The following is a 27,697-nucleotide window of genomic DNA, read 5'->3' as shown; positions in this document are numbered from 1 at the left end:
TAAGGGATACTAAATAATATTACACTATTTTTGCTATTTTTTTACTTAATATTTTTAGCGCAAGTATGCCAGTGTTCATATTTAAAGAAATTGTCTACAGCATAATAAGACGATTTGGAAACATTTTCAGATGTTTTCGCTTTTTTTTACTTGCCAAGCATAGTTCCAAAAGAGGGGTGCAGGAGAGATGATGGGGTGTTGTTAACCCCTGTGGTTTTATGATAGTAATATGCAGCTTCTGTCACTGCCCGATAGGTTTCCCTGATTGCCGGAGTTAAAATACATACCTTGGTGTGGTCTGATCAATCTCTACATGCAGAGCACCTATTGGTATTGGTGCAATGGCATAGCATTAAACAATATAAGCAATCTAATGGTTGCTTGTAATAGTCCCCTAATAGACTTAAACAGCATATTAAAAAAAATCTAAATTGCTTGACACCCCAATGCGATAGGCTGGGTGGGTTTGGTCAAGAGATGTATGATCCCAGCTGCTGACAGATCCTAGTGTCTTCTGTAAATAATATCTGACATCCACCATGGAGCTCTCTATGGTGACGTGCGTGTGTATCAAATGGAAAGGGTTAAAGTCTGTGTCACCAATCCCAGCTGGTAACTTTCCAGCCAACATTGAGCACAGTGAAAATATAGGTCAGACAGGTCAATCGTTCTTTTAATCTCCTGCAGAGTGTGGTGAAGAGTCAGGTGAAGTTCTCTCCGCAGTCTTAGTCCATCCACTGCCGTCTCGTAGCCTGATTCTTCCTCTGTTTCTCCCAAGGTTTCAAATGACTTTTGGACCTGCTAAGTGTTACAGTATTGCACTCTTCTGGGCAGGTACAGTTCTATACTGGTAACATAAATATGAAGTCATTTTTTACAACCCAAGTGTAGGCTTCAGCAACTTGTTCTCCAAATTTTCTTTCTGTTCTGCCCTCTTCCATACTATACTTTTGTGAATATATGAAATGAAGGCAAAAGACATTGCTGTTTTTGACCTAGTGGTGTGAGTTGTGGCGTTAAGTGATGTGCCATAATGCTGGTGGAGGGGGACAGAAAGGAGTCTATATAGGGTAGCATTTTGGCAATTTATGCAGAGTAGGCCCAGATTAAGCCAGACAGTGTTCTTATGGATCCAAATCCATTAGAGCAAGTATAGCTGGTTTAACATGACACTTGGATATCACTGGATATCAGTATCCCAGCAAAAAGGTAAGCCTATATGCACTGCAACATACCCATGATAGACACATTGACAGCACTGGACTGCATGTGGTCTACTAGTCTATATGCAGGACTTAAAAGTATATGTTTAGAATATAGAAAAGAGGAAAAAAGAAAACCATTTATACCATAAAAATACAAAGCAGAAACAAACAAAGAAATGTTGTATAAATAAATATTGTAAAATAGTTAAAAAAAAAATAATAATAATACGCAATAACCACCAAAACACAGGGTAAAAAAAAAACACTAGTAATGTCAAGGCTACAAATGGTCTGGACCTCAAGACCTAGGAAATTCAACCAAGAACATATAGAATTATTGCTCCCTGGTTTTCATAAAACGTATCTCTGGTATGAAATAGAATATTACTATGGAATATCACTGTTCTGTTATGTACGCATACGCACTGACATGACCCAGAAACATTGGCTGTTAATATCCTAAGCTATAGGAAAATTTGCCCTGAATAATGGTGCTGCTATCATTCAGTTGTTTTGTTGTTGTTGGTCATAACATACAGTACATGCTGTATGCCCAAAATAAACCAGAGGGCTCATGGCATCAGGACAAGAAAGTGAAGCCCATATCATTTACCCTCAGCTGTTTGGTTCAATACACGTTCCCTGTTAGAAGCCAAATGAAACACTCATTTTCTGCTGCATCACAGAAGGAAACCTGGGTTGTTCTCAAGTGGACCTGATGGTACAATGACCATGAAGGTAAGATGGATCTAAGTTTCTTAGACGTATCTCTGGTTCTCCGTTTAGAAATCTGAGCCTCCTCTGCATATGTCTGTACAGAGTATTATGTCATGTTACATATGTCTTTCATTGCAGTGGCTGGCGGTGCTATTTAACCCTGTATGATTTGTATGCAGTATACAGTGGTTATGGCGGGCAGGGGGGGGGGTGGGCATAGATTGCAACTTCATACAGGACTGTATAGCAAAGAAATCTGAAGCTGGAGAACCATCCGGTTGCATCAACTAATAAATATACTGCAGCAATAATGGGATAGTGGAGATATCATTTCAACACCCATAACTTGTAAATCTCACAAACCAGATGTGTCCTTGTGATATATCTGCTCATATTTACTATCTATAAACATTGGCTGCTATGGTCATGATGTGGACATATGTGGGTGGTCGGAGGATTACATGCACCGGCTGAGCAGCTCTTATCTATGGAACAATCATAGTGGCCCACATGGATATAGAAATGAAGGCAACCAATGGGATCACATTACTCATTCCTAGATCCGCTATGGAAAAATGTCTGCAATCTTGATGGTAAGGTGAATACAGGCCTCTATTGTTTCCCTCGGTCTCGGGTTCCATAGTGCTTTCTCCTTTAGTATAATCGTCCGATTCTCGCTCTGTGGAATAGTGAGAACGATCAGCCGATGATCGTGTCATCTGCTGATCGTTCATTTAGGTTCAAACCTAAAATCATCGGTCGCCACTGGCGCAACGCTGCGTGGAATAGCGGGCACGGCGGGTGACCGACAATTTCAGCAGCACCCTACATTACCTGTGCAGGCGCAGGTCTTCTCCATCTTCCTCCCGCTGCTGCGCCGCAGAAGCTTCAGAGTGGCCTGTCTGAACTGACAGACCGCTCAGCCAATCACTGGTCAGGACCAATGCGGCCAGTGATTGGCTGAGCGGTCTGTTAGTTCAAACAGGCCACTCTGAAGTTGCTGCGGCGCGGGACCAGGAGGAAGAAGGAGAAGACCTGAAGCCTGGACAGGTAAAGTATAATACAAGGGCTGCAAGGACATCTGTAACAATGTCCTTGCAGCCCTCGCTAAACGATTGTTGGGCTGTGGAATAGGCCCAGTAAACGATCTAGCAGATCGGCGCTCGTTTACATCGTTGATCGGGCCCCCATCGGCCCGTGGAATAGGACCCTAAATGAGTAGTACTATAATGTTGTCAATAATGATGAAGTACATAGACACCAAAGCTTTTCTCTTGGTCTGCAGAATATTTCATTGTAAAATGTCGGCTTTGACGCTTTTTCTTATTGAAGAAACAATTATACATGGATCAAACATGAGATTTACTTCTCTTCTTCACAGTACAGAGGCACAATGGGGGAGATTTATCAAACATGGGGTAAAGTGAAACTGGCTCAGTTGCCCCTAGCAACCAATCAGATTCCTCTTTTCATTCCTGACAGACTCTTTTGAAAATGAAAGATGGAATCTGATTGGTTGCTAGGGGCAACTGAGCCAGTTTCACTTTACACCATGTTTGATAAATCTCCCCTAATGTGTTTGGTTGTTCCTAGAGATGAGCAAAAATTGAGCACGCTCAGTTAGGTCTGAAGCTCGAGCTCTCTGCCTTTGATTACCAGTGGCTGCAGAAGTTGGATGCAGCCCTAGGGAGTGCTGAAAAACATAGATACAGCCTATGGCCTATGGCTGTCTTCATATCTTTATGTTTTCCCGGACTCTCTAGGGCTGCATCCAACTTCTGCAGCCACTGATAATCAAATGCAGAACACTCTGGTGAGCATGAACCCGATCATGCTGGAGATCCGTTCATCTCTGGCTGTTACAACTCTCATGCAGGGCATCCAAGCTTGTTGGTTGCAGTTTTCCTTAAGTTGTCTCTAGAACAGTTTTTAAACATGTTTTCCTATTGATAAGTTTTCCTTAGGATGAGCCATTAATGGGCCTTTGATGGACACTTTTTTCAACCCTATTAACTATTTAACTATGATATCAGATCTGTCACATCTGTATGTCCCTACCTATCACACTACTCTTCAGTCTACCATGTCTCAAAAGTGAGCCATACGTCACCCCAGGCAGGGGCATAGCTAAAATTCACGGGGCCCCGAAGCAAAAAAATTTTAAGGGGCCCCCTCCCCTAAGCACAACACAAAGCACTGCGCATATATCTGCTTTACTGCTGGTGCACTGATAACCCCCTGGCCTCTGCATGGAGCTCTGCACATTTTCCTTTCCTACTTGATTGCGCAGCTGGAGAACAGAGGTCAGAGGTTATCAGTGCAGTGAAGCAGAGATCTCTGTCTTCTGCTTGTTAACCCTTTTTTGTGTTGCAGCATTTAAGTAAACATTGGGTCACTTACACACTGCAGTACATAAGGGGTTAAGCAGAAGGACACAAGCTCTTACCTTTTCCCCCAGGCCCCCCTCCTGCACGGGCCCCATAGCAACTGCCTACCCTGCCTCTATGGTAGCTATGCCACTGACCCCAGGGCTGCTAACGTAATGCTACAAACCTCCCTTAGGCTGCTGTCTGACAAAATCCCTCCTTGATTCAGCTGTTGCTTTCCTGGTCCTACAAATGGACTCAGCCATGCCACCTCAGTCATAGCCTGCACAGAGTTCTGAAAGCTGGCTAGCCTATCCCAGTCCAACAAAGGTAAAAACAATTTCCCCAAGGCTGCTTGTGATTCTACAGGCCTGAGTTAGATCAAAGCTCTTACCATGGGTCTCCCATAAAAGTTTGCAAGTGGACTCACTATGCAGCATCCTGCTGACCCGATATGACACACTCTGGCTCCAGCATGTTGCTTCTTCTGCAGTGTAGAAGTAGCTTTAGCTTCTCGTTTTACTGATACCACATCAGCAAACAACCCCACGCTGGCCTGAAGCTTCCCCAATGCACAGGACTCGTACAGGACCCGGGTTGTGATGTGTACGGTCCGCTCAGTCCACTCAGGAGCCATAGTGGGGTCCTCCCCAGCCACTGAAAGGCCGAGCGGACCTCAAACGTCACAACCTGGGTCCCTGCTCAGGCCAGGACTAGAGCGGCAGTATGCAGTCACCAGCGCTGGAGCAGGGGAGGTAAGAGCATATTATTTCTTTTATCCTTCCCCTCCCACGCACTCGCTAAAAAAAATGGGTCTGGTCGGACTTCTCTTTTAAACATGTTCTACATCTTTTACATATGAAATGAGAAACAGAAGCCTCACGTTTAACCATATAACCTCCCACAGGTTTCTAGATTCAAAAAATTGTAAACAAATACCTGGAAAAATTAGCTTTAATAAATTAGAGGGGGCAAGGATACCAAATAAAGTGATCCTCTCGTTGTTTTGCATCATTATTTACTAAAGGAACTTATTCCAAGAACTGGTGACATCTGCTCTCAGAATCTGAAACATGACTTTTAAAAATTCCGCCTGTTCACCGGGGGTCATGTTGCTCAGGACATACTAAAGAAGCGTTCTGTGTACATACTCTTCTGAATGTGGATAATATTCTGTTGTCTCCTTCATCAGGTAAAGCTGTGAAGACCACCCATCATGGCTCCTCCGTGGACTTTATTTTGTTCTAATCACAATAGAGAAAAAAAAGAAATAGATACAAGTAAAGGAATGATGGATAAGATGAAGATGAAGCAAGAGATCACTCTGTTCAATGGAGTCTCCTTAATAGTCGGAAACATGATTGGATCTGGGATCTTTGTGTCTCCTAAGGGTGTCCTGATGTACAGTGAATCGTATGGACTGTCCCTGATCATCTGGACATTGGGAGGAATCTTTTCCATGTTTGGGGCTTTGTGTTATGCAGAACTTGGGACTTCTGTTATAAAGTCTGGGGCCAGCTATGCCTACATACTAGAGGCGTTTGGAGGATTTATAGCCTTCATCAGACTCTGGTCTTCACTATTGATCATAGAACCCACCACACAGGCTGTTATTGCAATAACATTTGCTAATTATATTGTACAACCAATCTTCCCATTCTGTGAACCACCTTATGCAGCAGTCAGACTCATTGCGGCAGCTTGTATATGTAAGTAGAAACGTTTTAACCATTTAATTTCAGTTGTCTATAATTGTATCTACACTGGGTGTGCCCAGTATGCAGGGGTTTATACTTAACAAAAGTGGCCCAGAAAGGGCAAACAGTGAACCAGCAACAGGTCATGGGCACCCAAGGTTTACCTATACATGTGGAGAGTGATCACTAGCTTGTCTGGTCCGAACAAAGAAAAGATAGAGTGTAGGTTCATTCACTAAAACAGTTAATCAGTTAATGCTCGCAACAAGAGCAAGGTATAGCCTATTCAAATTGCAATGCCAAATGAGAAATTAATGTCATCCTCCGCCCCCCCCCCCCCCAAAAAAAAAAAAAAAAAAAACTTTGTAAAATAAATTCAAGAAAAAGGTGTTAGATGCCCAAAATGTGTGCTTAAAGGGGAACTATCAGCAGGTTAGATAAATGTAACCTGCTGATAGCTCCCTACTGTACATGGGGTGCTGAGGATGAAGATAGGCCTGTTACCTTCATCCTTGGCGCCATTTTCATGCAGTTTTGAGTATAAACTTGTGTCTGGTAAGGCTGCTTGGAGCACTAAGGGCGGGACTACTACCACCAGAGCACTGATCCAGCTGCCAAGAGAAATGTTTGAGCTCTGGTAAATCTAGTTTCCTCTTTCGAATAGAATACCTGTGCTGGTTCAGGCATGTCTTACGTCATAGGTAGTTTCCTCTACATATAGAAGCCCGCAAGGACACCAAAGAATGTTAATCATCTACATCGCAATATGCTGTTTAATCCTATATTCTTTACCCGTCTAAGGGTGTATAAATGTATCACTTTTACAGACATACTTTTAATTGACACATTTTTCTTTCACAACCCTTCTCAATAGGCCGAACAAAAATAGTGTAGATCGTGTCTGTTTCCTCTCCTCAGTTTTAACTAATTATTCTCGTAAATTGGGGGCTCTCTTACTGTATATGGCATGAGTGGTTTATTGTGGAAAGCTACATTCTAAAATGGGCCAATGTGTATGGTCTTTGGTACTTGACCCCTAATACTACAATACTGAGAAACTAATGGTATTTTATCTATACCCCATATGGGTTTTTGTTTTTCTTCACCAGAAGATCCTCAAGTTTGTACCCCATAGCTTCTTCCTGGTATTTCAGTGTGGAAATTCTTAGTATTACTGTATCCATTAATGTGCCACATAAAAATGTATGAATGAGTTATGTTGGGACCTTTTGTTGGTTACTTTTTCCCTGCAGCACTGTCCTAATTTATAATATATAGTAGACGACTTTCTATGTTTGCACTCATGTCCACAATACCCAGCACACATAGAGTTAACACTTGTGAAAGTTGTGTTGGAGCAATGATGAAACTAGCCCCGCCCATGAGCTTCTCTGATTGGTTGCTGTGACAGACATGCGCAATTACCAGCAGCACCATGCTAGTGAGGACTTTGGTACTGTATGACTTATGATGTTTGTATATAGTGATCACTGCTGACATTATCCCTGCTGAGCGTTTCCCACGGTCTTGCGTATTTACAATGATTTAATGATTATGTATAATAACCTGAACACGTATTATACCACTGGTTGATGTACATATTGTATGGATCAAGGAAGTCTTTCATGACTATTACACTGCTCAAATAAATAAAGGGAACACTTAAACAACAAAATATAACTTCAAGTAAATCAAACTTCTGTGAAATAAAATTGTCCAATTAAGAAGCAACACTGATTGACACTCAATTTCACATGCTCTTGTGCAAACGGAAAAGACAACAGGTGGAAATTATTGGCAATTAGCAAGACACACTCAATACAGGAGTGGTTCTGCAGGTGGGGACCACAGACCACTCCTCAGTACCTATGCTTTCTGGCTGATGTTGTGATCACTTTTGAATGTTGGTGGTGCTTTCACACTTGTGGTAGCATGAGACAGACTCTACAACCCACACAAGTGGCTCAGGTAGTGCAGCTCATCCAGGATGGCACATCAATGCAAGATGTGGCAAGAAGGTTTGCTGTGTCTGTCAGCGTAGTGTCCAGAGGCTGGAGGCGCTACCAGGAGACAGGCCAGTACACCAGGGGACGTGGAAGAGACCGTAGGAGGACAACAACCCAGCAGCAGGACCATCACCTCCGTCCTTGTGCAAGGAGGAACAGAAGGAGCACTAGACCTCATGTGGCTGGAGTGTGTGAGCAGTTCCTTCAAGATGAAGGCATTGAAGCTATGGAACGGCCCGCCCATTCCCCAGACCTGAAACGGATTAAGCACATCTGGGACATCATATCTCCCTTCATCCACCAACGTCACATTGCACAACATACTGTCCAGGACAGCGTTGTAGAGAGGTCATATAGGCAGGTGGAGGCCACAGACCACTCCTCAGTACCTATGCTTTCTGGCTGATGTTTTGATCACTTTTGAATGTTGGTGGTGCTTTCACACTTGTGGTAGCATGAGACAGACTCTACAACCCACACAAGTGGCTCAGGTAGTGCAGCTCATCCAGGATGGCACATCAATGCAAGATGTGGCAAGAAGGTTTGCTGTGTCTGTCAGCGTAGTGTCCAGAGGCTGGAGGCGCTACCAGGAGACAGGCCAGTACACCAGGGGACGTGGAAGAGACCGTAGGAGGGCAACAACCCAGCAGCAGGACCATCACCTCGTGCAAGGAGGAACAGACCTCATGTGGCTGGAGTGTGTGAGCAGTTTCTCATGTGGCTGGAGTGTGTGAGCAGTTCCTTCAAGATGAAGGCATTGAAGCTATGGAATGGCCCGCCCATTCCCCAGACCTGAAACGGATTAAGCACATCTGGGACATCATATCTCCCTTCATCCACCAACGTCACATTGTACAACATACTGTCCAGGACAGCGTTGTAGGGAGGTCATACAGGCAGGTGGAGGCCACACACAATACTGAGCCTCATTTTGACTTGTTTTAAGGACATTACATCAAAGTTGGATCATCCTGTAGTGTGTTTTTCTACTTTAATTTTGTGTGTGACTCCAAATCCAGGCCTCCATTGGTTAGTAAATGTGATTTCTATTAATAATTTTTGTGTGATTTTGTTGTCAGAGCATTCAGCTTTGTACAGAACATTTTCATTCATTTATTCAGATCTGTGTTATTTGAGTGTTCCCTTTATTTTTGCGAGAAGTTTATAAATATTAGTCACGTTGTGACATGTACAGTACTTGCACTGCTTGAAAATGTTCCTAATGTTGGACCGGGACAAGTTTTTTTTGTGCAATTAACACAACTTTTTTTTGTAACGCTATCCGAGATATTTTTCTTAGATAAGACAAACAAAAGAACAAGCCTGAAGAGAAAATGCTCAGCACATCCAAAAATGATGTACCAAATATACTTTATTAAACATAAACAGGTAAAAAACACACAAAAAAGAAAAAAGCGCTGTATACAGCAATAAAAACTAACTACAAGGAGGGGGACCAAGATAAGTCAGCCCTCCAACAGAGATCCTCCACATGAATGTAACATGTTTAAAAATCTGGTATCCCTCACTAATGTCAGAATACAAATATGCAATACATACATAAAAAATTGTACAAATAGAAAATCATGAAAATATTATACATACACAAAATAAATAAATACATGCAGTATTGTACAAACCAAAATAAAGGAATGGTAGAGGGATGAGAGTGACCCCGGTATATTGGTTTGTACAATACTGCATGTATTTATTTATTTTGTGCATGTATAATATTTTCATGATTTTCTATTTGTACCATTTTTCATGTATGTATTGCATATTTGTATTCAGACATTAGTGAGGGATACCAGATTTTTAAACATGTTACATTCATGTGGAGGATCTCGGTTGGAGGGCTGACTTATCTTGGTCCCCCTCCTTGTAGTTAGTTTTTATTCCTGTATACAGCGCTTTTTTATTTTTTGTGTGTTTTTACCTGTTTATGTTTAATAAAGTATATTTTGTGTATAATTTTTGGATGTGCTGAGTATTTTATCTTCAGGCTTGTTCTTTTGTTTGTCTTGGTTATTTATACTGAAGTAGCTCGCACTCCTCCTCTACATTACTATTTATTTAGTGTGCGCCCCCTGCTGTATAAGTGATATATTTTTCTTAGATATCTTTATCAGGTTCGCTGTATATCTATATACTTTTACTTGTTTGTGTGGAGTTCCCAACCCATTTGCTATGTTCTGCGTTATTTTTTCCACCACTTCCCAGCCCCAGACTGTGACATGAACACCAGTGGTATCAGAATAGAACTGTCAATGGCTTCTAAGTATTGTAAACAGGACGAGTCTATTTCCCTTCACTGATACATGATCCAAGTACAGTGTCAGTCACTGTGGGTATACTTTATTACTTTATGCCTAGAACAGCAGTGACCTGGGCTCATCCCCAGGAGAGATCCCCCATATTGTACAATAACTAGGAATACTTGGTGCCTCTTATAGACATTGCATTAGTTATTATTCACAGTCCCTCTAAATCAGGCATGTCCAAAGTCCGGCCGGAGGGCCATTTGCGGCCCGCGTTCCGAACTTTTACGGCCCCCAGGTTTCCAGCTTGCTATTATCTGCCTGTGTTATAAAGCATATAGCATGTAGCATGTAAAATGGTCGGCCCTCGCACATGTTCACTTCATCAAATTTGGCACTCTTCGAAAAAAGTTTGGACATGCCTGCTCTAAATAATGTAGTGTTAGTATTACATGGGAGGGTACATGTATATTTATAATGTTATCTAGACTCCTAGACATTCATGTGTATTATATCTATTGGTTTCATATTTAGGCACTTTAACATTCATAAACTGTGTTCATGTAAAATGGGGAACAAGAGTTCAAGACGTCTTCACCTATGCCAAGATCTTGGCTCTCCTCATGATCATCTCCGTAGGTCTTGTGAAGATCGGCCAAGGTACAGTATACGTTTTCAGGGCTTCTGCCACTACAGTGTTCTGTGTTTTTCCTAAACAGTGTAAATAACTAAAAATATATTCCAATTGATAACATCAAGAAAAATCAAGGAAATAAAAGAAAACAATAATTACATACTGTATGGGGGAGATTTATCAAACATGGTGTAAAGTGAAACTGGCTCAGTTGCCCCCAGCAACCAATCAGATTCCACTTTTCATTCCTCACAGACTCTTTGGAAAATGAAAGGTGGAATCTGATTGGTTGCTAGGGGCAACTGAGACAGTTTCACTTTACACCATGTTAGATAAATCTCCTCCTATGTCTCTTTATGAGTGGACCAGATCCTCTTGTCTGTCACTTTGTCATTGACTGAAGGTGGCCATGGTCCTTAGATCAAAGTTAGAAAGCGAAAGAAAAGTTCAAAGAAAGTGAACAATTTCAACCAAAATGTTTGTTCATCGGTTAAAATTTGTTAATAAAAAATCATTTTAGTCAACTGTGTTGGAAATTTTTGGATTATAGTTGGAAGAACAATCTTTCGATCCCAAATAATTTTTAGGGAAAGAATATTCTCAGCTCGTTTGGTGTCGCCGCGTGCGTAATCGCCCAAACTAGTAATTTATCCCATTCCTGATCTCGCACGGTAAACGGCGTAAGCGCAAAAAATCCCAAAGTGCAAAATTGTGCATTTTTGGTTGCATCAAATCCAGAAAAATTGAAATAAAAAGCGATCAAAAAGTCGCATATGCGCAATCAAGGTAAAGATAGAAAGATCACATCATGGCGCAAAAAATGACACCTGACACAGCCCCATAGACCAAAGGATAAAAGCGCTATAAGTATGGGAATGGAGCGATTTTAAGGAACATATATTTTAAGACATCACATAATATAAAAGTTATACATGTTATATATCGTTGTAATCGTAACGACTTGACGGACATATATAACAAGTCAGTTTTACCCCAGAGCGAATGGTTTAAAAACAAATACCCCGCAAATAAACAAAATGTGTTTGTTTGTTTTTTTCAATTTCACCACACTTTGAATTTTTTCCTGGTTTCGCAGTGTACTTTATGCAAAAATTCAGGTTGTCATTGCAGAGTACAATTAGCGGCACAGAAAATAAGGGCTCATGTGGGTCTCTAGGTGAAAAATTGCAAGTGCTATGGCCTTATATACACAAGGAGGAAAAAACGAAAACGCAAAAAACTAAATTGGCCCGGTCCTAAAGGGGTTAAAGTCGAACGATATAAGGACTTTTTGCTTGATAATCTTTCCCTGTAATGGGGCCCTTACAGTCTGTTGCCCCAGGGTGATAGCAGGAGGCACACTCATGTTCTCTGCTCTTTCCGCAGGTGAAACTGCTAATCTACAGGCTCCATTTCAAGACTCCACCACTAATGTGGGATTCATGGCTCTTGCTCTCTATTCTGCTCTGTACTCCTATTCCGGATGGGACACGCTGAACTTTGTCACAGAAGAAATGCAAAATCCAGAAAGGTTTTTATCTCTTTGCTCTATAGAATTAAAATATCTGATGACAAATAGTTTATTTAATATTTTATACCATATAACCTGCAGTACCATATACACTATATGATCACTTACAGTAGTCGTCTCTCTCCTGGGGTTCATAATCTTGTTTCCCATGATCTAATGCATATGCTGTTTAGGGACATTTGTATGGTAATCCATAGGGAGTATGGAAGGAAAGTGGAGAACCTGTGATGTCTGGGATCTGACAGGCACACTAGCTGGCTAAAGCTCTCCATACACTTTAGACGGCTGAACCTGCCATTCACTGTGGATTCGACTATCAGTCTAAGGTGTAAGGAGTTCTCCCGACCATCCACTGACACACAATGCCAGTGATGATAGGCGTCGAGTGTGATTGAAAATCACAGCCAACCCCTTTGTTTTAGGAGATATAAGCCACAATGAGAGCTCTCTGGCTGCAGCTTACCCTCTCACTTCCCATAGACAACAGAGGAATGCTCGGCCATGCTGAATGTTCCTGTGTATGGGGAGAACTGTCATTTTATTTAATTGTATGGGAATCTTTAGGGCCCGTCTTCTTACATGTCCCTGCCCGCACAATGTCCGAGACAACACCCTTCACACGGACAGTAAGTAAAAGCTGTAAAAACTTGCCTGTGCCCTATACTCCTGTAAGGCTGGTAAACCATCAGCAGACTAAGGCTATGTTCACACTACGTAAAAGTATGGCCATTGTTGCCATCGTATACGCTCCGCCAGTTTTCTGTGAATTGAGTGAATTGCGGCCGTAGGAAACCCTGTCAGTTCACTCAATGAACGGACGGTCTTTTACGTAGTGTGAACATAGCCTAATACTCCAGACAGGCAAACCTGTTATAGTATAGCTGAAAATATAGAACGGAAGATTTACTCTTCTAAGTTCTAAGTAAGAGACACTGACACTTTAAATGTTACAGAGCAAAACACACTTTGCTGATGTTGAACTTCAAGCTCTCTCTCTTCTTTTGACACTGACTATAATGGCCCCATTGTCCTCTCCTGCAATGTCCCCCTTGCCGGCTTGCTTCTGTCCCCACCATTCTACAACTCCCTCTCTACAACACTAAGGCGAAGACCGACAACCACTAAAGGGCAAAGTATGTTTTAGAGGACAGGGTACAACCCATTAACCCCTAAGTCACCCAACACCAGAGCCCAAAAACTAATAAAATATTAAAGTGTCACTGTCGTGTTTTTTTTTTTTTTTTTTCTGCAGAAATCAATAGTATAGGCGATTTTAAGAAACTTTGTAATTGGGTTTATTAGACACATATGCCATTATCTGCATTCATAAAGACTTTCCCCAGGTCCCCCCCCCTCCCTCCTCTCTCACATTCACTGCTCATTATCAGGAAATCTCAACTCTTTTACATCAGTCAGACCCTGTCTGTTCTATGGAGAGGGGAGGGGGAGGAGGGAGATTAGTCGGCAGCAGAGAGCAGAGATCCAAGGATTACACAGCGGGACCTGTGTGAAAGCCGGTATTCAGAGGTCAGAGAGGTCAGTGCTGACTTCAGAGGAAATAGCCCGATGATGTAGCTGTAAATTAACTCTTTGTTGTCCTGTTTTGGTGCCTCATCTCCCTCCCCCCCCCCCCTCTCCATCAGAGAACCATGACTGCTTCAAACTGCTTTTTCATGATAAAAATACATTTTTCGGCTAATAAACCCAATTAAAAAGTTTCTTAAAATCGCCTGTACTATTGATTTCTGCAAAAAAAAAATAATAAAAAAAAAATATATATATATATATATATATATATATATATATATTGTGGACATGTCACTGGTAAAGTGTGCGAGGGGAGGTACATCTCACCCAGGCTACTGCTTACGGTGAGATGGTAAATCCGGGAAAGATCTCTTACTCAGCAGTATTATGCTGCTGAGTTGTTCTTTACATTTTTCGGGCCGGATTTACTGGAATGGTGGGTAGGTTGGTAGTGGGACCTGCCATTCCCTTCCCCCCCGATCCAGTTCGGTTGTTGCAATCAGGTGTGCCCTGATTAGCCTGCAACAACTTAAAAGCTTCACAGTGCTACAGGGGATTGCTCTCAGCCAGGGGTGAACAGCTTGCATGCTGTATCTCCTGGGAGCAACGAATACTGCCGCCGCTGGGGCCTATTCATACCCTGTGATACTGCCTACTGAAGAGTTAGACAGGAGACCTGTGTTAGTAAGTGCCCAGACGGGCAAGGACCTTTTTTGTTTGGTTTTGTTCTGAAAAGCATGGTATTGCTACATTTCTGTTGAGGACTGTTTATGCTGCTAATAAACACCCAGCTGTTTTTTATAAGTCCAAGTTTGCTGTCTGAACTGTGTCCAAACACACCATCCCCCGGGAAGATCCCTACAATTGGTGCTGCGGAGCGGGCAAAACGGTTGCTAGGGGCAACGGTGTGCATCAACTTGGCTACAGCTGCGTATGTCCTGGGTGAAGGCTGCTGCTTCACTCCAAAAACAGCCAAGCAACATGGAGGAGATGATGAAGCAGTTAATGCAAGTGAGTTTGCAGCAACAACAGGCTCTGACAGACGCTAACCTACGCCATGAACAGACAATGGCTGCACAACAGAGACTTATTGAGCACCTGATAGCAAAGCAAGAGGCGTCTGCAGGTGCTAATCCCCAGCTGGTGGCAGCAGCCGCGCCAGAGACTTTGTCTGTGAAAAGAGCCGTGCAGCGTGCGCTGCAAAAGATGACTGCTGATGATGATATTGAGGCCTACTTAACTGTCTTTGAGCGGGTGGCTGAGAGAGAGAAGTTACCCTCCACTGAGTGGGCAGAAGTGATTGCGCCTTATTTAACAGGCGAACCTCAAAAGGCCTATTATGACCTCAGTGAGCAAGAGGTCAAAGACTATCCTCGGCTAAAAGCAGAGATACTCGCCCGACTAGGAGTTACTGCTGCTGTCCGTGCCCGGAGGGTCCGCAACTGGAGCTACAGTCTGGACAAGTCAGCGAGGTCCCAGATGTACGACCTGATCCATTTGGCAAGAAAGTGGTTGGAGCCAGACACCTCTACTCCTGCCCAGATCCTAGAGAGGGTCGTGATGGATCGCTACCTCCGTGCACTTCCTGCTGATCTACAACGCTGGGTAGGACAAGGTGACCCTAGGAGTGCCGACGAACTCGTCAGCCTTGTGGAGAGGTTCCAGGCGACCGAGGACTACCTCCGTGATGTTCCTGCAGCACCTTCACCTCCACGGAGTGCCAGATCTGTGCCATCATCTGGTAAGAGACTTCCATCTATTGGGGGAGTGTGGAGGGGTGCTGATAGAGGGAAGAGCGCTCAGGAGGTGTCTCAAGGGCAAAAGACTGGTGATGGTCCCAGGTGGCTAAGTGGCCCTAAAAAGGACTCCTTGCCAAGGAGACCAGGCCCTATCCAGTGCTGGAGATGCCATGAGACGGGACATGTGTCTGCCCATTGCCCTCTTACCGCTGAGCCCATGGAGTGTGACGCTAGCCGGCGTCAGTCGCTATTTGCGGAACCGTCTTTTGTTGCGGTCACTGGACTAGAGACTGAACCGCAAGTCTGCCACATTACTGTCAATAACTTCCCTGTTAAGGCGTTGCTGGACTCAGGAAGCCTTGTCACCTTGGTGCATGCCAGCCTGGTGACTGGGGACTTTGTGCCAAAAAGACATATGAGTGTGGTATGCATACATGGTGATACAAAGGTTTACCCTATAGTACTGGCTAATGTCGGGACTGAACTAGGCGCTGTACAATATGAAGTGGGTGTGGTTAAAAACCTTATGCATAGTGTGATATTGGGGCGTGATTTTCCATTGTTCTGGGCTCTATGGGGAAAACAACAATCCCCTGAAAGGAGTGAGGAGACCCCTAAGTCTATTGCATTACCCACGGTAAATGATAAAAATGTACAGGATGAAAATGATGCTTTTCCTTTGCAGGTCCTGGCTGGTGAGGAAGAGGCTCCTCCCACTGAGCAGAATGTTCCAGACTTAGAGGTGTCTAGGGATAATTTTGGTACTGCACAGTTGCAGGACCCCACTCTCAAAAATGCGAGAGAGCAGGTCACTGTTATGAATGGGGTACCTCAGGAACCAGAAGCTGAGAAAAAGTTTCCACATTTTTCTGTGACTAACGATCTCTACTATAGAGTCACTAAAATTAATGATGAGGTTGTGGAACAGCTTCTGGTGCCTAAGTCGTACCGGCGTCAGGTACTCGACATGGCCCATAATCATGTCCTTGGGGGCCACTTGGGGACAGATAAAACGCAGGAGAGAGTCCTCCAGAGGTTTTATTGGCCTGCGATTTATGCTGACATAAAAAAATACTGTGAGTCGTGCCCCACATGTCAGCTTAGCGCCCCAGTGTCGCATTTCCGCAGTCCGTTGGTTTCGCTCCCCATCATAGAGGTACCTTTTGACCGCATTGCAATGGACTTAGTGGGTCCCATTGTAAAGTCGGCAAGGGGACACCAGTACATTTTGGTAGTCTTAGACTACGCAACCCGCTATCCTGAGGCTGTCCCCTTAAGAAACACTGCATCCAAAACAATTGCGCGTGAATTGTTTTATATGTTTTCCAGGGTGGGGATCCCCAAGGAGATCTTGACCGACCAAGGTACCCCGTTTATGTCAAAGGTGATGAAGGATGTATGCAAACTGTTTAAAATCTCCCACCTACGTACCTCTGTATATCATCCCCAGACAGATGGATTAGTGGAGAGGTTTAATAAAACCCTAAAACATATGTTAAAGAAAGTGGTGGAAAAAGATGGTCGGGATTGGGATCACTTACTTCCTTACCTGATGTTTTCTATTAGGGAAGTACCCCAAGCGTCCACAGGGTTCTCTCCCTTCGAGTTGGTCTATGGTCGTCACCCTAGGGGTTTGTTGGATATAGCGAAAGAGACATGGGAAAGTGAGTCCACCCCATACAAGAGTGTTATTGAGCATGTAGCACAAATGCAGGACCGTATAGCCACTGTAATGCCCCTAGTAAGGGAACACCTCCAGAGGGCGCAAGAGAGCCAAAGCAGAATTTACAATCGTTCTGCGAGAATCAGGACATTTAGCCCAGGTGACCGGGTACTCATTCTTGTTCCCACTGTAGAAAGTAAATTCTTAGCAAAGTGGCAGGGTCCCTATGAAATTGTAGAAAAAATCAGTGAGGTAAACTACAAGGTACACCAACCAGGTAGAAGGAAGCCTTTTCAAGTTTATCACATAAACTTGATCAAACCCTGGAAAGACAGGGAATCCTTGGTGGCGACAAACTCTATTAATAATTTGTCACAACCAATCCCTCCGGTCAAGATTGGTGATACTCTATCAGTGTCACAGAAGCAGGAGACTAAAGAGTTTTTGCAGAAAAATAAAGACAAGTTTTCTGACCTTCCAGGGCGTACGCATCTCATTCACCATCACATTGAAACTGAGCCTAGAAGCAGGGTAAACCTTAAGCCCTATAGGATACCAGAAGCACGGAGGGAGGCGGTGTCAGCCGAGGTAAAACGTATGCTTGACCTAGGAGTCATTGAGGTGTCCCAGAGCGAGTGGTCCAGCCCGATTGTGTTAATCCCAAAGCCCAATGGAACTTGGAGGTTCTGTAATGATTTTAGAAAGTTAAATGAGATCTCCAAGTTCGATGCCTACCCCATGCCCAGGGTAGATGAGTTGATTGAAAGAATGGGTAATGCCAGGTACATAACCACCCTCGATCTCACAAAAGGCTACTGGCAGATCCCACTCACTCCTGAGGCTAGAGAGAAGACTGCATTCTCCACCCCTGATGGGCTCTTCCAATACGTAGTGATGCCATTCGGGTTACATGGAGCCCCTGCCACTTTTCAGAGGTTGATGGACTTGATTCTGCGACCACATCGTGATTACTCCGCTGCCTACCTCGATGATGTGGTCATTTTTAGCCCTGATTGGGAAAGTCACCTCTGTAAAGTCCAGGCGGTGTTAGAGGCCATAAGTGATGCAGGGTTAACCATCAATGCAGAGAAGTGTGCACTAGCCTTAGAGGAGGCCAAATACTTGGGCTACATTATTGGGAGGGGGTTAATCAAACCACAGCTAAATAAAATCGAGGCAATACAGAATTGGCCTCAACCCCTCACAAAGAAACAGGTCAGAGCTTTCCTGGGTATTACGGGCTATTACCGTAGGTTTGTGCCAAACTTTGCCACAGTTGCAGCCCCGCTAACTGACCTGACAAAGGGAGATAAGTCCGCAATGGTGACATGGACTCCAGAGGCCGAGAAGGCTTTTCAAAGCCTTAAATCTGCCTTGTGTCAACAACCTGTACTAGTTACCCCTGACTTTAGGCAAGAGTTTCTGGTCCAGACAGACGCCTCTAATACAGGGTTAGGCGCCGTTCTCTCACAGGTCGTGAATGGCGAGGAGCACCCGGTGATGTACTTAAGCAGGAAGCTATCCCCGGCCGAAAAAAACTACGCCATTGTGGAGCGAGAATGTCTGGCAGTGAAATGGGCCCTAGAGTCCCTGAGGTATTACTTGCTAGGCAGAAAGTTCAAGTTAGTGACCGACCATGCCCCCCTAACATGGATGAAGGTTAATAAAGAGAAAAATGCGAGGGTGACTAGATGGTTTCTGTCCCTCCAAAACTTTAATTTTACCGTGGAACACAGGCCAGGAAAGTTACAGGCAAATGCGGACGCCCTATCAAGGGTACACTGTCTGTGGGGACAAAATGCTCAGCCCTCCGGTCTGAAAAAGAGGGGGGGGATATGTGGACATGTCACTGGTAAAGTGTGCGAGGGGAGGTACATCTCACCCAGGCTACTGCTTACGGTGAGATGGTAAATCCGGGAAAGATCTCTTACTCAGCAGTATTATGCTGCTGAGTTGTTCTTTACATTTTTCGGGCCGGATTTACTGGAATGGTGGGTAGGTTGGTAGTGGGACCTGCCATTCCCTTCCCCCCCGATCCAGTTCGGTTGTTGCAATCAGGTGTGCCCTGATTAGCCTGCAACAACTTAAAAGCTTCACAGTGCTACAGGGGATTGCTCTCAGCCAGGGGTGAACAGCTTGCATGCTGTATCTCCTGGGAGCAACGAATACTGCCGCCGCTGGGGCCTATTCATACCCTGTGATACTGCCTACTGAAGAGTTAGACAGGAGACCTGTGTTAGTAAGTGCCCAGACGGGCAAGGACCTTTTTTGTTTGGTTTTGTTCTGAAAAGCATGGTATTGCTACATTTCTGTTGAGGACTGTTTATGCTGCTAATAAACACCCAGCTGTTTTTTATAAGTCCAAGTTTGCTGTCTGAACTGTGTCCAAACACACCATCCCCCGGGAAGATCCCTACAATATATATATATTAAACGACTACAATAGACTACAATAACAATTATATAAAAATAAATAAATAAAATATGCAAAAAGATTTATTCAAAACAATAAACAATGTATATAAAACAATAAACACAGGTCTAATATGCGCCATATGTGTTAGATGTGTGTGATAAGTCTTCATGCTTGTTAACATGGTGTTTTTTCTACACCCAGGAACCTCCCCCTTGCTATTGCTATTTCAATGCCGATAGTTACTATAATATATCTGCTGACCAATATTGCCTACTATGTGGTTCTGGATATGGCGTCTGTTCTCGCAAGTGACGCAGTGGCTGTGGTAATTCCTCTTATACATAGTATAATAATAGTGACTAGTATTATTACCATCTGGTAACTGTATGAATGACTTATTATTATTATTGTTATTGTCACAGACTTTTGGAAACGAAGTGCTTGGCCACGCCAAATGGCTTATTCCAATAGCCGTGGCAATGTCTTGTTATGGAGGACTAAACTCATCCATCATCGCCGCTTCCAGGTAAGTGAATATCTAGTGATGAGCAGGTGGATAGAGTTGCGAGTACCTCATTCATACCCAATTGAAATCAACTGGTGCCAGAAAGTGCCAGAGATTTGTAATTTTTGTCTATTGAAAAATTTCAAGTCTTCCAGTACTTATCAGCTGCTGTATGTTCTGCAAGAAGTGGTATTCTTTGCAGTCTAGAGAGTAGGAAAGGTTTTCCATGGGGATTTGCTATGGCTCTAGACAGTTCCTGACATGGACAGAGGTGGCAGCAGAGAGCACTGTACCGGACTGGAGAGAATACATCACTTCCTGCAGGACATACAGCAACTGATAAGTACTAGAAGGCTCAGGATTTTTTAATAGAAGTAGATTACAAATCTCTGGCGCTTTCAGGCACCAGTTGATTTGAAAGAAAAAAAAATTTATGAACAATTTTTATGAACAAGCAGTAAAGGCGTTGTCTGATAATGAAACTTATTTTCATCTATACAATATATTATTTTTTTATGCTTTCATTCTGTTTTTGATGCAAAGTGCCTGCTCTGCTGGCTTCATAGCTGTACACTCTAGCTGGAAATTCAGCCAAATCAATCTACTATGTGGGCAGGGATGTGGGAGACTGACACAATAAACTTATTAAAGAATCTGTCTCCTGCAGAGACAAGTGTTTCTCTCTGCTCATTCTATTAATTGTGGGTGTCAAAAGTTTTCTTTTTATGTCTATTAGTTCCAGTTCTGAGATCCACAATTATAGGAAATCTATAAATATAAAATGTATACCGAACAGTATTTATTTTTACTATAGAATAGCATAGACTACCAAACTGTTATAAACATTCAACAAAAACCATGTCAATGTACAGCATGTGCAAGAATAATACTGTACTCTTTAGGCATACACTGGTGAATGGTGGCCTACAGATACCTGCCTGTATTGACTGTATTTTTATCCCCATAGACTCTTTTATGTTGGAGCACGTGAAGGCCACCTACCTGCAAGTCTGAGCCTGATTCACCTGCAAAATTTTACTCCTGTGCCTGCCCTCATCTTCAATGTAAGACACAATGCTACATAGAAACTCATTGATCATTGACCAAGTTATATTTCTTGAAATTTATATTTTAGAATTGTTATTGCACTCTTTAAGGCACTTACGGCGATATTATATCTACTTGTTGAAGATGTTTTCCAGCTCATCAACTACTATAGCTTCAGCTACTGGCTGTTTGTTGGACTTTCTGTCGCTGGATTAATAGTATTGAGAATAACCCAACCTCAAAGGTCACGTCCTGTGAAGGTAATACTCCACTTATGGAATTATATGGAATTTTTAATACAGTATATGATGATATTTCTAACAAATTGATAGGAGCAGCTTTGGTGGCGATTAGGGACTATATTGGTAGATAATGGTTTTTTAAGGCTTAAAAATGTATGTCCTTTTTTTGGCAGCCCCACTGATCAGCTGCCAGCAATCACAGCATTCCCTTCTTGCTAGTGGCTGTACATGGTCCTGCAGTTCAGTATCATGCATGTTAGTGGAACTCAGTGAGCTGCAGTGAGCTTAAAGGGGTTATCCAGCGCTACAAAAACATGGCCACTTTTCCCCCTACTGTTGTCTCCAGTTCAGGTGTGGTTTGCAATTAAGCTCCATTTACTTCAATGGAACTGAGTTTCAAAACCCCACCCAAACTGGAGATAACAGTAGGGGGAAAGTGGCCATGTTTTTGTAGCGCTGGATAACCCCTTTAAAACTCAGAAAAACCTTTCATGCATAATAATTATATACAACTGATTCTTGGATTTACTTTTATAGTCAGCATTTCTTGACAGAAATAGACATATATGTTAGATGTCCATTTCTCTGCTATCTTCTGTCAACTGCCTATTGCTAGGCTCAGTCTGTCTCTAGTAACTAACAGATCAGGATGAAACACAGTAAGTAAGGAGGGATTTAGCTACTGAGAGAAGAAACATGAGCCTGGGCTGTGTAGCTTCAATATGTGAGCCTGCCTCCTTCACAGGATCTTCATTGTGCCCAAAAGAGAAATCAAGGATTCTTTGTCATCTTAAAGGAGACCTGTCACCTGGGCTGCCGGGGTGAAGGCCGCCTGATACCCCGCTGTGCCCCTTAAACTTACCCCTTCCATGAAGTCCCAGTCCCGGACCCTGTCCCGCCGCCGAGAAATCCCTGTCGGAAGCCGTGCGCACGCTTACCAGAGATGAGTCCGACACCAATAGAGAATGACTGGAGCAGTCATTCTCTATGGGCGTCAGACTCATCTCTGGTGACCGCGCACGGTCCGGGACCGGGACTTCATGGAAGAGGTAAGTATAAGGGGCTCCAGTGCGGGGTCGGGCAACCTTCACCCTGGGAGCCGGGGTGACAGGTCTCCTTTAACAGTAGCACTTCAGTGTTTAGTGTAATCCCTTCCTTGTCGTGTTGCTGCTGTTTCTTTCCTTTCTCCTCACATAACACCAAGCAAAGCCAATGTTTCAGTAACCCATTCTCTCTCCACCTTCCATCTATAGTAGTGTACTGTAAACCACCCCCATCACAGTGCCAATCTGCAGCACAGTGCCAGTCTCCAGCACTATGTCATGGCATTGCAGCTCTGGCCCCTAAACTTCAACATTTCAGACGATCCTCACAGTGTCCATGGTAAGTAGCAGACACCACGCTGACATCTGCTTCTTACCATGAATACAGTGAAGATGCTTATTGTGCTTATAGTGACTACACTGGGTGATATACACGTCATGCTCTGCTTTGTATGCTGTCTTATTGTGTTATTGCTATAAACCTTACTAAAGTGAAGGCAAGCCAAAGCTAAAAAGTTTTTGTTTGTGTCTTTTTTGTGCTCTATGAGATTGGAGATCAGGTGTGGAGCCGCCTGAATACTTGCTGTATACACCCAGTGTGGAGATTGTGTCTATCTACTACATATGAGTTTTATACGTTCTGACAATCCTGGTAATAAAGTAGGAAACAGTAATAATGTCTTTTATATAAATGAATTGCTTCTTTACAGGTCAGCCTCTTCTTCCCTGTTGTGTATTGCCTCTGCAGCCTTTTCCTTGTCATCGTTCCCCTCTATAGTGACACTATTAATTCACTGATCGGTGTCGGAATAGCGCTGTCTGGTATTCCCGCCTACTTCCTTGGTGTTTACCTGCCTCTCCAAAAGAGACAGAAATTGCTGACCTGCCTAAGTGGTGAGTATGAAACCTGCGGGGATTATGGAGGCTCCCATGTCACAATATCTAATATCATATCTTGGTTTTGAGTAATGTAGGATTATCTGTAGGCTCCACTGTCCTCCACTCCTGTATGGTGGTTGTTTATGAAGTGCCAGCCCCATTGATACTGCTACCTGATTATTGGTTGTATGAAAGTTACCTATAATTCGGTAGCGGTATCCAGTGGCGGAGCTACCATAGAGGCAGGGTGGGCAGTTGCTATGGGGCCCGTGGGGGAGTAGGGCCCAGGGATGCACAGGAAACATAAGAGCCTCCTGTGTCCTTCTGCTTAACCCCTTACAGTATGTACTGCAGTGTGTAAGTGACCCAGTGTTTACTTACATGCTGCAACACAAAAAAGGGTTAATAAACAGAAGACAAAGAGATCTCTGCTTCACTGCACTGATAACCCCTGACCTTTGTTGCTGCCTGCCAAAATCAAGTAGGAAAATGTGCAGAGGTCAGGGGTTATCAGTGCACCAGCAGAATAAAGCAGATATCTCCTTATTTTCTGAGCATTGGGCTACTTACACACTGAAGTATATAAGAGGTTAAGCAGCAGGTAGTCTGCTCCTGCACCTATGTGTTTAACCATAAGGCCTCTAATGAGCCCTTATAGTTAAATACAGTGGACTAACAAAGCAAGCAGCCATTGTCTCTCTGCTCTGCCAGTCACTCTTGTGGCTGCAGCCAGGATTCTGCTGTCTCTGGCCACAAGAGATTTTATTTTTTGGTCACATCAAAGTATATATATATATATATATATATATATATATATATATATATATATATATATATATATATATATATATATATATACAGTGCTTTGGGTTGTGCATAGGGGAGGGGGAGCCCTTAGAATTTTCTGTTCAGAGCAGGGTATGAATTTACACAGTAAGACTCATATCCCGCTCTGATGATGGAGCTCAGAGAAATGCAGAAGACGCACATCACCCACGAGAGGAGACATTGGTGCACTGGAGGAGCTAGGCCCGCCTCCAGTGCACCAAAAGACTTTATTTGCATACAAAGAAAACAGAGGAGATCTGGGGAACCTGATGTCAGTTCAAAAAGCGAAGGGCACCATCAGAATCTGTGCTGCGATGCCCATCAGGTCATATGAATAGTTTTATATGTTGGTTTAAGTGGTATATTCACTTTAGGTCCATACAACTATGTTGATACCAAATTTAAACAACTTTTATGTTTTATATATAATATAATATATGAAAAATTACTTTTCTAAAACTTTTTGATAACATTTTTTTACACCTTTTTAAAGGTGGCAAAGTAACAAAAAAGTGGATTCCCCCCCCCCCCCCCCCCCCCCCCATTGTATTAGGTACTGTAAATGTGTGTGATAGTTTAATAGACATGAACATACCAATTATAGTATGTTTAGTTTATTATTTCTGGTATATGATGGGAAAGTTTTTCTTTTCCTCTTAGTATTTTTAATACTTTCATAAAAGGCATGCAAATTGCGGTGTACTATACTGGGAGTGGTAACAGGGCAGAGTTAGGTGTCTTCAGTGTATGCTGGGGATGACTGGGTGAAGGAAGGAGACATTTACCTCTGTCTCACCTCTTAGATCAAACTTGCAGCCCTCCAGCTGTTGCACAACTACAATTCCCATCATGCTAAGTTTTAGATGTCCAGGCATGATGGGAATTGTAGTTCTGCAACCACAGAAGAGCCACAGTTTAACACTCATGACTTAGATGATGTGATCGTTATTAAAGGGGAAGTCCGGCAAAAATTTTTATGAAAGTATTGTATTGCCCCCCAAAAGTTATACAAATCACCAATATACACTTATTACGGGAAATGCACATAAAGTGTGTTTTTTCCTGCACTTACTACTGCATCAAGGCTTCACTTCCTGGATAACATGGTGATGTCACTTCCTGGATAAAATGGTGAGGTCACTTCCTGGATAACATTGTGATGTCATGACCCAACTCCCATGGCTGTGTGGGCTGTGGCTGCTGGAGAGGATGATGGCAGGGGGACACTGAGGGACAAAAGGCACTGGAGGGACACTGAGCATCCCCCGGCCATCATCCTCTCCAGCAGCCACAGCCCGCACAGCTCTGGGAGCCGGGTCGTGACATCAGCATTTCATCCAGGAAGTGAAGCCTTGATGCAGTAGTAAGTGGAGGGAAAAAGCACTTTATAAGCATTTCCCGTAATAAGTGTATATTGGTAATTTGTATAACTTTTGGGGGGCAATACAATACTTTTATAAAAAATTTAGCTGGACTTCTCCTTTAATGGTGGCAGCTAAAGAATTAAATGGCTAGAACCAGGGGCGTAACTATAGCAGCCATAGCGGCTGCTATGGGGCCCGCCGCATCAGGGGGCCCCATGGTCTGCTCCTGCAATATACTGGGCCCCCTGAGCCGTCATCATTTGCAGCACCGGGTGGCCCTGCTGGTCTCCTGGGTTTTGCAAATGTACCTTTAACTGCAAGCACTCCTGATCAGAGCTAGCAGTTATGTAGTTATGACTTCACTTGACCGTTTAGTGGTCAGTCGGGGGGGGGGGGGGGGCAATCAAAAGTTTGCTATGGGGCCCAGCCATTTCTAGTTACGTCCCTGGCTAGAACCGGAGTTATCTCTGATCCCTGTACCCAGAAGAGAATTCACCTTTGTTTCTTTGTTTGTTGGTTTGTTTTTTAAATATACAGAAAAGGTGTACTGTATAGTGAGAACTGGTGCACAATGTATTTTGTATTGACTTTTGCAGCTTGGATCACGAAGTACATACAAATTCTGTGCAACTGCTGTCTAACAGACCTGGATGAAGAAAAGAAACTCTAAGGCCCACCGTTACTAAATTCTGTGTAATTGAACTGACGCTGGTGAAGGATTATTAGAACTTTATACCCCAACAATTACAGAGTAAAATTTTTTATGTAATTGGAAAATTGTTTTATGATTTTTGTTTTGAATAAAATTCTACATTCACATTGTATTTGTGTATTTGATTTATGCAGGCGGCTCCTAGCATAGAATTTACCTTGGATCTTAGATGCTTTGACTTCCCTCTTTGATTTCATGTCTTCTAGTGGTAATATTACTGAGGTACAATCAAGTGGTTTATATTTCTTCTACTCATGAACAATAGAGGCAAAAAAAGTACTTAAGTCTTCACAAGGAGGGTTGAATTTGTAGTTGTGTATCTCTTAACTGTATCTCTTAAAGGAGAAGTCCAGCGAAAAGTTTTATTAAAGTATTCTATTGCCCCCCAAAAGTTACTTATAAAGAGGTTTTTTTTTCCCTGCACTTACTACTGCATCAAAGCTTCACATCCTGGATAACATGGTGATGTCACTTCCTGGATAACATGGTGATGTCACTTCCTGGATAACATGGTGATGTCACGACCCGACTCCCAGAGCTGTGCGGGCTGTGGCTGCTGGAGAGGATGATGGCAGGGGGACACTGAGGGACACAGGGCACTGGAGGGACACTGAGCATCCCTCTGCCATCATCCTCTCCAGCAGCCACAGCTGCATGTGATTCCTGCGGTACTTATGTAGTGCTGCAGGCTGAGGGAAACCAGTCCGGAATGTATACACATAGTATACACTCCGGCCGGGATCCCTAGCGGCGCCGTAGAAAACTGACATATCAGTTTTCTGCGGCCACTATTCATTGAATAGTGGCCACAGAAAACCCTGTCAGTGCACACTGTGGAGATACGCTCCATGTGGGGTGTGCTGTGGGAAGATCTGATGCAGGCGTGCACTGATGCGCCGGTATCAGAACTCAGCGGTGCTAAATATAATCCGGCCGGTACAGCAGTACCGGCCGGGATGATCTTTTCTGAGACCGGCCGTTCCGTGACCCAGCCGAGTCACGGAACGGCCGGTCTCATGCTACGGGTGACCATAGCCTTAGGTGCAGTGTCCCAGAACATGCAGACTACTACTCCTATTATGGCCATTTCTATTGCTGTGTCAATGCCTGTTCTGGTAAGTGTTTGCACTGCAACTGCTGCTGGTTTTCCCCTAGTATTCTCTGGTATTGTGCATTTTCATGTGTATTCTCATGTATTCCTGTGTATTACAGTGTACAGTGGTATGCAAGGCTGTTGATCACGTGACCTGTAACCATGGTTCCTCCAATGGCCGACTAGCTCTGGCCAGGAGCAACCATGTGACCTCCCACTTCCTGC

At 43.5% G+C, this 27,697-nt stretch overlaps 1 protein-coding gene and 1 long non-coding RNA gene across 5 annotated transcripts; one reads left to right on the top strand and one right to left on the bottom strand.

Annotated features, from left to right (window-relative positions):
* The first annotated feature begins 750 nt into the window (after window positions 1-750).
* Window positions 751-26,413, top strand: LOC138784374 (Y+L amino acid transporter 2-like). 4 transcript variants are annotated; one of them, XM_069959917.1, is made up of 10 exons: window positions 751-834; window positions 5,481-5,997; window positions 10,784-10,909; window positions 12,270-12,414; window positions 19,961-20,084; window positions 20,182-20,285; window positions 21,232-21,328; window positions 21,422-21,571; window positions 23,307-23,490; window positions 26,264-26,413. In XM_069959917.1, exons 2-10 carry the CDS (start codon window positions 5,505-5,507, stop codon window positions 26,335-26,337), a joined length of 1,497 nt encoding a protein of 498 aa, XP_069816018.1. In that variant the 5' UTR covers window positions 751-834; window positions 5,481-5,504; the 3' UTR covers window positions 26,338-26,413. The 4 variants fall into 4 exon arrangements, with proteins under 4 accessions (XP_069816018.1, XP_069816016.1, XP_069816017.1 ...); XM_069959915.1 differs by lacking the exon at window positions 751-834 and adding an exon at window positions 1,846-1,943; XM_069959916.1 differs by lacking the exon at window positions 751-834 and adding an exon at window positions 2,902-2,972.
* Window positions 5,234-11,136, bottom strand: LOC138784376 (uncharacterized). Its single transcript, XR_011361829.1, has 3 exons — window positions 11,047-11,136; window positions 10,848-10,977; window positions 5,234-5,532 (listed from the first exon to the last, which is right to left on the bottom strand). It is a non-coding gene; the product is annotated as an uncharacterized lncRNA (long non-coding RNA).
* Window positions 26,414-27,697: the final 1,284 nt, after the last annotated feature.

The sequence above is a fragment of the Dendropsophus ebraccatus genome, chromosome 2, assembly GCF_027789765.1.
Source record: "Dendropsophus ebraccatus isolate aDenEbr1 chromosome 2, aDenEbr1.pat, whole genome shotgun sequence".
Lineage (NCBI taxonomy): Eukaryota > Metazoa > Chordata > Amphibia > Anura > Hylidae > Dendropsophus > Dendropsophus ebraccatus.
The sequence above is the reverse complement of the archived record's forward strand: the minus strand, read 5'-3'. Positions and strand labels throughout refer to the sequence as shown.